General features: G+C 40.2%; 1 protein-coding gene across 2 annotated transcripts in view; it reads right to left on the reverse strand.

The window, feature by feature from the left end:
• The window catches only part of LOC103480019 (receptor-type tyrosine-protein phosphatase N2-like), a 166445-nt gene that overhangs the window by 12604 nt on the left and 141648 nt on the right, over positions 1-12193 (reverse strand). For both annotated transcript variants that reach the window (XM_008434755.2, XM_017309950.1), the window contains exon 14: positions 3880-4077. In XM_008434755.2, the coding sequence (XP_008432977.2) occupies positions 3880-4077 (198 nt within the window). The remainder of the gene's footprint in view (positions 1-3879; positions 4078-12193) is intronic.

The following is a 12193-nucleotide window of genomic DNA, read 5'->3' on the forward strand; positions in this document are numbered from 1 at the left end:
GCAGCTGCCTCAGTTTTAGAAGCTGACATCATCCCGTTACATGAGTACATCGTCTCCGCAGCTCAGCCTTTCCCTCTTCTGCTGACCATATTAAAGTGATTTAACATCCATTTCCCGAAGCCGCTTCTTCCTCCGCCAATCTGCGTTGTGACCTACTCCAACTTTGCGTATCACATCGCGCCTGGCCTGGAGGGGAGCTACGAAAAAGCGAGGAGACACATTCCCAGCGAGGCAAATCTCAGCGGAGTCTCCAGCAGCAATATAATCTATGACACTTACTTGGCCAGCAACAAAGGACAAGATAATGTGCTTTATATAGAGAGTGGCCTAATCCTCTTAAGACACAAGCAAAGAGGATGTGGGGGTGGTGAAGGGTCCTCCAAGAGCCCGTCACAGGGGAGCTACATTAACTTGGATAAGATGGTGAAAGCTGGTTCTCCTCATATTAAACTCACTGGGTAGAAGATGACACAATTTGCCAGAGGTTTACAAGTGGCAATTAATATTTGAGCAGGGGTGAGGAGGGGAAAAGCAACTCATCAGTGGCAATGTCAATTCTTCCTCTTAAGTCGTGGTTTCTTAATAATTGCTCAGCAGTTGCCTCATCCGAGGACGGGCCGCACCGTCAGATCAAATATTTACTTTTTCTTTTCTCGCTGCTTCGCAACGGATTGTGACTCCTGATGTGATGTCGCTCCGAAAAAAAACTAAAAATGTTTTGAGTCTCTCGAGTTTCCCCCTCAAACATGTCGACCGGGGCCCAGGTTTGTTGCCAGGAAACCCTCTGCTCCTGCGGCTCCTGTCTGCACTTAACATCATGGTGGGAATTCGAAATGAGGTCTCTTGTAAGTGTGAATATTTTTGTACGGCTGACAGTTTTGACTGCGAGATGGAATATGAGCAGTCACACAAACAGGCACTGTTCCAAAACGTGGGCACAAAGCACAAAAAAAAAAGAATAGAAATGACAGAAAGAAAAGGAGGGAAGAAAGAATAAAGGAAAATAACGTCTAATTCAAAAGTATAAAAAAGGAGATAGGAAAACAGAGCAGCAGGAGATGATGTATGATGTAATGTAGTTTGAAAGACTGCAATAAAACAAATTGGCTCACCTTAAAATGCATGTTCACATTTATGTTTTTTTTTTCTGTATGCAACAGTAGGAGGCATTTGAATGGCGCTGATGTCAGTCAGTCACTGTGAGTTTTCATAAGCATGGAGGATTCCTCAGACAACAAGTCAAAGCTTTACAGTCCAGAGAGACACTGTGCTCTGGTTTTACTGCTGCGCTCATCAGGCCTCCAGTCAAATCCCTTCACTGTGAGGCAAACGGTTTAAACTCAAAGCATGTCTCTGCAAACATTTAGCAAGTTCAAAATTAGATACAATAGAAAAGATGAACACAAAAAAAGATGAGAAAACTGAGAATTTCAGCAATAAAATAAATTGAATCCAAACAGCTTGAGGCAGGACGTTGTGTAGGGGTCTGATGGGCCTGTTCCTAACCCAGAGCAGAACCTGGGCGGAGGGTGGGAACGCTGCAGTGATCCAGGCAGGTCAGCTCACCATCGTCTGCAGGGCGCCATGGCTGGATGTATTTTATCTACTTTACTGGTTTGTGACTTTCTCTAGGACTAACTGCTCTTCCTCCCATGTTTTATGGTATGAAAAATCATTTCTGTAAACAATTTTCTCAACTGTTTTTGGAATCCTCTCTGCATCTTCATCCTGCTGCAGGTTGTAAATGCACTTCTTCTCTCATAACCCAGCAAGTATAAGATATTTGTAAACAATTATTAGAGAACAAATCACTCATCCTTCAGCTTCGAAAAGTTTTGAGTCCATAAAAAGTGCTGGAGCAGGGATTGCTATGTCTTTTCATAAAAATCAGTGATAGATGCGTTGCTTTGGACCAATCAGAGCGTCAGACCCGCGTCACGGAGCGGGAGGAGCTGTTCATGGTGCTGAAGGAGCCGTGGTTCTGACTCCAGCAGCTCAGACGAGTTACAAAGATCCAATTCAACCAGGAAGCTCAAAGTTTCCTCTGTCCAACTACAAACTGCAACCAAGAGTGGCTCTGCTGATCAATGTAGATGTGATCCATGAGGTAATATCTGTTTTTTAAAATCTATTTGTTACCTAATCTGACATTTATACATTTTGATGAAACTACTTTCAGTTTTACCAAACCTTTTTTTTTCTGCAATTAGGTTTTTGTGGTATGTCGTCCAAATATCACTGTACAGTTTTTATAAATGGTAATATCTCAGCATTAAAACAATGTTTCATATTGTTTTCAGAATGACATAATTTACAATTCCATGACCAGCTGAACTCCTCGCCTTATTTACATATTACAAATATTCTAACACTGCATAATGTGAGCCAGTATCTTGCATTAAATGAATTAATTTAGTACGTAATTACGAATAATTCATTTTATTCTTCCTATCGGCTTCTTCAAATCGACGGGAAAATTCTACCTGAACATGTTCACCTCTATTTGTCAACAAACTCAGATTTATTCACAGCCACATATAACCTCAGCACCTCAAACGCAGGAGCTGTTCAGCGTTGAGGCTGCGCCTGTCAAAGGAATATTTTAGCTTGATTGTGTGCCTGCGTGGAACAACAGAGGGACTCACTGCGGAGGGAGTCATTTCAGCCGCGCACAAATCTCATGGGTAATTAGAATCTCTGAACACATCAAAAAATGAAAAAAAAGAAAAGAATCAGCCTGCTTTATAACATCTCGCCGGCAGCTTCATAATACATGGAGAGCGAGAGAGGAGGAGAGGGATGAAGAGGAGGTGGGCTGTTGAAGTGAGTAGCTGTACATCGAAATTACGATGGCACTCGACAGAATGCAACCGAGGTTCAATCGAGATTTTCATCTGCGGGAACAGACGAGGCTGAGAGGGCTGCTTATAGAAGCTGTGGGTGTAATGAGATGTACAGAGGCGCAGAGACACGCAGAACGGGGGAAGGATGAGAGGAACAAGAGGTGTGTGTTTGCACGTGAAGGGAATGCTCTGTGTGTGCAGGAAACGCAGACGGCCATGTTTCACACGGGGCCAAAACAGTTCAGCTAGCTCTGGAAAAAAAGCTTTCAGGAACGACAGAGAGGAAGACGGAGGGAGCAAAGGATGCTTCATCAAGTCATGATGGACATTAATATGTAGACATTGTGCTTGTATGCTTTTTTTAACTTTGAGAAGGACCTGTAAGGTAATATATGCAAAGAAGAAATACTTTAGTAGTAATTTAAGCATAAAATCACAAAGATGACTGAGGGGTAAGATCTGGTTATTCTATTGTTTATGTTCCCTTGAATCAGTTTCTCCCATTTTCCAAGTGGAAACTTTGGGATGATGTTTCAGTGGATTTCTCTGCCCATCAACTCATCAGTGTGTTTGCAAACAGTTTAAGTTGTGAAACATCACAGCCCTTAAAGTCAATACTTCAGTTCTGCACAGCAGAAAAATCATTTAAACAAGACACAAAGAGTTTGCAGGAAGAAGTGAAGAAAAAGTTTATTCTTGTTTGTTTTACTCACATCAAAAACTGATGTAACTTTTGGAAATATAATCTGCAGGATTAAAAACTCCATCTACTTGGTTTTTATTAGGAATTATGTTTTTAAGCACATAATTCCTCCTCTTATCAAGTTTTTTAAAATCTAAGTTCAAAGCTTCCCTCTGAAATGACTTTTGATGCTCATTACTGAAACGGTTGTATGTTTCAATCTGAATATAATAAAGTACAGATCAAATGTATCAAATATTGATCTGAAACGTTTCATGATCACAAAATGCATAATCTTAGATGTGAAAGATGAGTCAGCGAAATAACAGCAAAGCGTCTGAACTGGAGACTCACCAGTATCATGTGGCCAGTGGAGATGTCCATGTTGGAGTGGGCGGGCTCCTCGCTCCAGGAGGAGATGCTGCCGCGTCCGGAGGGGCTGATGGCCGGACCGCCGTCGCTGAACTGAGACGAGACGCTGTTGATCCTGGAGGAAATGGGCTCAGGACGGTCCACGGAGGGTTTGACCGACATGCGCTGCCGACACAGTTCCTGCGGAGCGGAGGACACGGACTCATCAATCACAGCTCACCTCGACGAGACGTGACGCAGAGCTTTACGAAACATAACAGATTCTCTTTAACACTTAGTCTTCACAGGGACCATGTGAAACCTGGAGACTACAGAGTAGAGACATAAAACATGTGTCTGAATGTAGATACAATATCCCTCCTGTCAGATCAAATGCCGCTCAGTCAGAATAAAGACCAGATTTATCCCACAGCCATCGCTGCACTTAACTCTAATTACGTAAAACATGACATGAAATGTAGATGGACTGCAATCAGAAAGCACTTTCAGGGTTTTACCGATCACTCAAAGCACTTTTACATTGAAAGTCGTATTCAGACTCTTACTTTACAGATCGGGGATGAACATTAGGGAAAGTGAGGTGCAGGGGAAGCTGGGATGAAGCGACGAGTTTTCAAAAGATTTCAAATGAGATCTAAAGTTCCTGTTGACAAACTTCACCTTCTTGACCTGAGTTTGTTTTAGTTTTATTTTAAGTTAGGCATCTGAGTTTCATGAGACTTAGATATGTTGTACAAGAAATCCAAAACGTGGGGACAAACTCTACGCATAGCTGTTATGACGTAACCAGCACAGCAGCTAAACCAGGTTTTTATTCCTGATGGTTCTCTAGAATCAGCTTGATTTGATGCCAAAATTGCAACATTTTCACATTCTCAGCTGATGTGCTTCTCTTTCACACTGTGTCAAATGATTCAAGCTCTTTGAATCATTTGCCTTCCCTCGCCTGTGGTGGCGCTGCATCAAGAACCACTGAAGGAAATGACACAGGAATCTCCAAAGAAGACGAGAGCGCAACTTGCTTCTTGGCAAAATGTAGACAAAAATGGAGTAGCATCAGATTTTAGCAGTTATAGGGTTTCTCTTTTGTCCTTGGTAAAATACCATGATCCATTTCTCCCAGTAGCGCTAGACTCTTCCATTTGATTTGGTTGTATTTACCCAGAATGCCCTGCTCTTGGAGGTGTTTCCGGTCCACTTGGCATTCACAAACAAATTCAAACCAGAGTTTACTTCAACTGAACCAAGATCAAGGTCTTTAGGTGAACCAGAGTTTGCTTTTTTGGTTGCAAGCAAGTTGCTGAGATAACAGGCATGAAACCCAGACATCTCTCTACCAAACGACCCGACCCAGCGGATTCTGGAGGCACCAAGGTTTTCCCAGGCCTGAAGGACACACAGAGTCCCTCAAACACGTTCTGGGTCTTCATGGCCATTCAGTCGGTTGAGCCCAGAAACCACCAAAGAACACAGAAGATCTGCAACACCTCCAGTTTTCCTTCCACTGCCAGATGATGTGGCATCAGTGGCAGGCAGCTGTATCTTCAAACCCAACTTTAAGTGTTGAGAAGTTGTGTCCTCTGAAGATTGTTTTTTCTCATTTTCTTTTGAAAAACATGAAATTTCAGGCACTTCATCAACTCCTGGCTTTCGTCCAGTAAGTCTTCGCTGCTCAGCAGGCTTTCACTGGTTAAATAAGGAAAACTTCAGAGAAAAGCCGTCTGTCACAATCTCTTTGCAGCAAATACAATATCTTCATTCATACGCCTGAGCAAACTGTCATTTTCTGTCTGCTGGATACGTGACCACAATGAAATATTAACACAGTGTCTAACTTCTCCTTCGCAGAGCTCCGAGCGCCAACGTCAGCCTGCTGTAATGAGCGACTGCGCCTCCCTCCGTAGATGGAAAGGACAAAGCCGGGAGACAATGTGGCTCTAAATGCACGGCTATGATTTTACTCAGACTGTAAATGAGTTGCCTGCGCTGACAGAACAACACTTAACTCTTCATTTGTTTTTGAGATGGGAGAGGGAAGGAAGATTTTCAGACTAATCACCATAGAGAGTTAAACTACGTGAGCCGAGCCTGCGGACATTCTGCCACAGATCCAGATTTATTCCTTCCCTCGTTTCTGTCTGCAAAACTCGAAGACGGAATAAAGACATGTCAACAAACAGCAGAGATGGAAAGGTGAGACCTCAGGAAGACCAAACAAACAAAAGAGCCTAGGAAGAACCTTTAGGATCTCTTGGACACATCAACCTCTGAAATTTCAAGAAATCACCAAATCAGTTTAGCTTTAACAATTACATGAATAAGAGTGAAGTTTTTGAGTCAAATGCAGCTTCATTATGGAATGAGTAAAACATACGGTAACACTTTATTTGAAGGGGTGTTGATAAGACTGACATGACAGTCATAAACATGTCATAAACTTGTCATAAACATGACATACATGACGAAGCCTTCATAAATACTTACAGCAGTTGTCATGAAGTGTCATTTGGTAAATAATGACACTTTAAATGCAAAGTTTAATTAAAATGTGCATTAAAAGTGCCGTAATGCATCAAATGAGATGTCATGACAACAGTCATAAACATTCACGAAGACTTCTTCATGTTCATAACAGATTTTATGTCATGTTTATGACGGTGTCATGTTGTATACACGCCTCTTCAAACCAAGTGTTACCAAACACAGTCCTTGTAACTATCTGAAGCATTTCTGACACCATTTATGTAGAAGCACTTTGGTGGAGCTTCAGATCATAATCAGTAAGAACCACTCATTTGCTAATTGCACCTTCAGAAAACTGTATTTGTCTCCAGACAGACATGGAAATAAAAGCTGAACCTGTCACACTGGCACAGGCTCTGCAACGTCTTCCATAGATCCATAAATCACAGAGCTCCACCTGCAAGGACAGCAGCTACAGCAGGACAGCAGAGCCAATCTCCGTGGGAATCTGTGTCTCCTAATGAGGGAGATGCTGATGATTAACCGACAGCGCGTCTGACTGACAGCAGAGGTAATGTGAGAGGGCCTTCATTAGTCCGTATCAGATCTAACGGATGTTCTCGCAGGTCGGCAGGCTGACACTGATCCATGGGCTCGGACAAGGACTCATAAACGCGTTCAGATTATTAAAGCACCTGGGTTTAGGGGTTATGGCTGGAAGGCAGGTGAAAACAGGCTGGCACGGGACACAAGACTGTTATTCTAGTAAATAAAATACGACGACTTTAAATCTGAGATGACAAACTAAGATTGCATTTTAATAAATGTCTGAACATCTCCAGCTATAAATGTCTTAAATATTCCAACAGGAAGTATTTTTAAAGGATTATTTCTACATATCCAACCGTTTTGTTTCTTTACATTTGACTTTTTGCGATTCACAAAATGAGAACAGAGTAATAAAGTTCTGACTGATTGCTGCAGACTTAATGGATTTCTCGGATTTAGTCGTGAGTCTCTGCTTACTGATCCACAGAGCTGTTCGTTTGGACGAGTAAATCATCTTATCTCATAACAAAAGCCCTTTCAATCAATATTCTGGATCAAATGATTCATGCACGAAACAATTAACCATGTGATAGCACCATTAATGTATGACAAAGCTCTCCAAATGAGAAAATCAGACTGGCTCTCAGCACAACCACACATTTTAAATGATTCTTATCCATCTTGGTTCTGAGTGTTGAACAGAGTCGCTACAAGATTCTGAGCCAACATGGTTTCTAACATACGGAAGAGTCCAATGTGGGATTGGATTTATGAAATGGTTAATTATTTATTGGAGCTGTCAGAAAAGTATTTTTTATCGCACTCTTTGGATTATGAATATTAAGTCCAAGGAACTCAACAAACTGAGATTTTTCTATAAAAAAAAACTACAGAGTCAAATATCAGTTTGAACCAAATATTTAAAATCACTGACAAAGTCTGGAAGTAGTTGCTTCAGATGATATGAAACTGGTTAGAAACCAACAAGGTTCCAGTGTCATGAACTGGAAACCACTGGAACGCCAGTATCACAGCCCACAGGAAATAACTTTTTACATCACAATAGAAACAGGAAGAACAAAAGACCATGTCTATAGAAAAGAGCTGGATTGAAATTAGCGGAAACCAAAAGTCTTCTGGAGGTTCAGGTGAGACAAAACTGTTCAAGGTGTTTGGCCACAGTGACAAGAAGGGAGTTTGAAGGCGTCCAAACCTACAAACCGGCTGTCAAACTGCCAAAACCAGTACATTACATAAAAATAGAGAACAGTAACATTCTTCATCATTACAAATAAGCAGCTAAACGGTTCAAATACCGGAATGAACTCAGTGCTCCAAGAGAATAATGACACTGGCTCTGGAACAGATAAACTCACATATGAAGGTTATCTAATGGTCTTTTTAAAACCACAACCTCAACAGTAGCTGTTTCTTTTTTAAATTACCAGATTTGCCCATTGAGCAAATTTATTTTCGAAATGTCAAGTTGCACAATTATATGGTCAATGGAAACACAGCTACTGCGTGATGGTCCATAAGAATCCAAAATAATCCAAAAGTTTATACAAAGTAAGGCGACAGTGACCAAATATCCAGCCAGAAACAAAAAACACATGCAACTAAAAAACATTTAACAGTGACTGGAGGGGACGTGTGAATATACTTTATGATTTACAAATAATTCTTACCAAATATTGATCAAAGATAATTCCTATTTCATCCAAACTTGTGCTCCAGTTTTTATTTTTTAAATTTCCTGAAATTGTGTTTAATATCATTTAATTAAAACAGTTAAATTAAACCAATAAAAATCCCAAATCAGTTCCCTTCAAGCCCAAGATGAGCTGAGATGGTTAATCAGTCATATTAAATTAATATCTCTTCTTTTCAAGTACAGTTTTATAATGAACTCTTCAGACAAGTTTATCTTGAAATAAAAAATATTTTTCTCCAGTCGATGAACAGACTCAGGGCCGACATGTTTCACGTGTCAAAGTGGTGAGAAAGTGGAAAAAATCTGATGGATCCAACAACATTGATTTTTTATATGTTTAATAAAAATCAAATATTGTCTCGATGAATTAGTCTGACTCTCTGGCTGTTTGTACGGTTTTGTGCCTCAGAGGGAAATCGCAGAACGATCCCAACACAATGAACTTTGCAGCTGCAGCAATTTTTTTTATGATGTAATTAAAGCTGCTTCAAAATGTCTTTCCTCTGAGAGCCAATTAGAGGGCAAAGAGTGAAAAAATTTAAAGAACCTGTGTAACCCAGACAGCTTTACAGCGTAAAGAGTGCAAATTTACCACTCTGACGCCTCCGATCTCTGAGCTGCGAGCACACAGAACCTTTATTTACACCGTATCGATTCCCACATTTCATCCCACTAATCTCACTGCGTTATGATATGGAGGCCACTCTGCTGGGACTGCTCACAGCTTTTCTCTGTGTTTTTAAGTTTATGAGTCAGGACCGGCCTGAACAGAAATGTTTCATCTGAGCCTTAATGTTTCTAATACAGTTTAGTCCAGTGGTTCTTAAAGTTTCTTGAGGTACCGAACCCGCCAGTTTCATATGCGCATTCACCGAACCCTTCTGTAGTGATGAATAAAATATTATTTTATTTATCGGTTACGGTTAGAGTCTAGTTGGGTCACCCCAAGATCACTAAGTCTTCTTAAAAGGTAGAATCTCTGAGAACGGTTCTTCAAAATATTGTCAGTGTTTTCAGCAAAGTTGAGCTGACTGTCCAGGAACGACCCAAGGTATTTAAAATTTGCAACAGTTTCAACAGGTTGGCCATCGAGAGAAACTGGAACCACTTTAAGGTCTTGTTTAGATCATTTAATTAGCTCTATATTCTTAGGATAATTACAAATTAATAATAAATAATACATACTCTGCGGCATTCTGATTTAGTAATGTAATTATATTAGTTGTGTTACCACCCCCACGCCACTAGAGGCAGTAGSAACCCCGAAAAGATGTGGCTAAGGAGCAGATTTGGAAGAACACCGAAAGCTACAGAATTTGGTAAAAACTGTGAGCTTTGCTGAAATAATTAAAGACACAAGTTGATATACATCCTGAGAGTGGAGCTCTTTCATCACGACATTTACACAAATGTGTCTTTACCTCCACAGCAGAGGCTCCGCCGAACCCCTGAGACCGACTCACCGAACCCCTGGGGTTCGATTGAACCCAGGTTAAGAACCACTGAGTAAAACCTAAGTGTGGGTGGATTGAAAGTGGTCTGAGAATAAGTTTTGATGGTAAAGCGGTGATGAAATCGTCTTTTCCAGGACATTCACGTTGGGAAGAACGTGTTGGACGGCTCTTAAATCATTTGCTTTCTGGCAAATCAAAAACGTTGCATCAGCCGCTTCAACAACTACATTAACTTTGACTTTTATAAGATAAGTGGATCAATGTTTACAATGATGGATTATTTATCTCTGTCAGGCTTTTCAAATCAGCTTTAAAATACAATTAGATGAACGAGAATTAATGTGTCTGGAAGGGAGGACAATGTTAAAACTGAAAGTGACTCAGATAAAAATGATAATTGGATCTTTTTTTTTGGCATGGATAAAAAGTGGAAAATAAAAGCTTAAGTCACAGTTGAAGGACAGCAGACTTACTTTTTTTAATCACCTTTCTGGCTCTGACTGTGTCAATGATGATACACAAGACTTTTCTTGACTTGAAATAAAAAAATATCCAGATTCAGTTTGTATTTGTTCTTAATATTTACAGTATTTGTACCTCTGTTAAAGGTCAATTTAGTAGAAATTTATAGTTGGACAACAATGATTTTTTTTTTAATCGTTGTCCAACTTAGTGGCATTAATGACCAAAAAAGATCCATCTCAATAAGCTAAAATATATTTGTTGAATTCCCCTCACACCTTATAAAAACACAACATCTGATAGATTATATCAGACCAATTAAAAACATTTTTAAAACATAAATATTAGCTGAAGGCAAAATCTTTTCAAAAGGTTCTTTTCATCTGACAAACAAGCCTCTCAGTTTCCTGAGACTCATCTGGACGCGTGAACTAAATACAGCTGGGACATTTTTGTAATTTATGTTTTAACATTAAAAAATAATCTGCCAGAGAGTCCAGGGCTTTTTTCCCTGTGGTATAAATATGACTTTACACAGAATGTTCAAAAGGGGAAAGACAGGAGAACAGTTGCTGGTCTGACTCAACCACAGCTGCAATCAGAGCTAAAATAAAAAGTTTAAATGTTGGATGGTTCAGGTGTGGGGATTCATAGAATCGGAGGTAAAAAAAATATCTGCTCACTTGTTTGAGAAGCGAAGCAGTTCTCAGTGGGAAATAATGCTGCTGCAATAAAAAATTAATTCGTTTTAAGGCTTTTTTTCCCCTTCTTTTTATCCCATAGTGCCAATGAATGTGGATTACTGTATTTATTTTCTGGCAACAACAGCAGAGAAATCTATGAAATTCAATTACTCTTGAAGAAAGATGTCGAGAAAGATGACATCTTCAGAGAAAATGTCCTTGTAGATCAGAAGAAACGCGTACGCAGCTCCTACAATTAAGCTGAGACAGACTGCTGTATCTGTGTGATCTGTGCCCTTTGGTGCATCTCTGGCTGCAAACATTAAAACATCCCCAACACCTCTTCTTAGAGGCGACAGGCCGGGGACTCTCAGGGGCTGCATGCATCACCATGGGGTGAAAGTAGGCGTGTCTCTGCAGCAGGGCTGAAAGGGGGGCTGCCTCTGTTTACATGCTGCTCTGGCCAAAGCAAATTCAGAGGCCTCAGTGTTGGAACTCTGAATAAAAGCACAAACAAATAAAAGGCGGAATAAATATGGCGGAGGCTAAAGGGAAGCCGAAGTGGGGGTCAAGGGGAGAAAAAAAAAATGAAGAAAATCCTGCACAGATTTGTGTTTAGCCGATGATTTATTATGTGATAAAAAGTAATCTGGCACTACAATGCTTATTTTTTATTTGAGTTTTTTTGTTTTGTTTTACCTTACTTGACCTGAAGGCTTAACAGTGTTGGCTGGTAGAATTCATTATTAAATAAACGTTAAACCCTTTCCTAATCTCCTCATGCAGTCTGATATGGAAGTACTCAGGAATGGTTGCGACTGAAATAAAAGCTTTGCAATGGCTAAATTAGAGCCAACTTCATTTTACAGATAAACTGTCTAAATAGGTTCTTAAGAGTGCTACTTTTACGTTATTCTGACATTTTCATGTAAACTTGTTTAATGGGGTATATGCATTTTTATGCCACATAG

The sequence above is a fragment of the Poecilia reticulata genome, linkage group LG17 (assembly GCF_000633615.1).
Source record: "Poecilia reticulata strain Guanapo linkage group LG17, Guppy_female_1.0+MT, whole genome shotgun sequence".
NCBI lineage: Eukaryota > Metazoa > Chordata > Actinopteri > Cyprinodontiformes > Poeciliidae > Poecilia > Poecilia reticulata.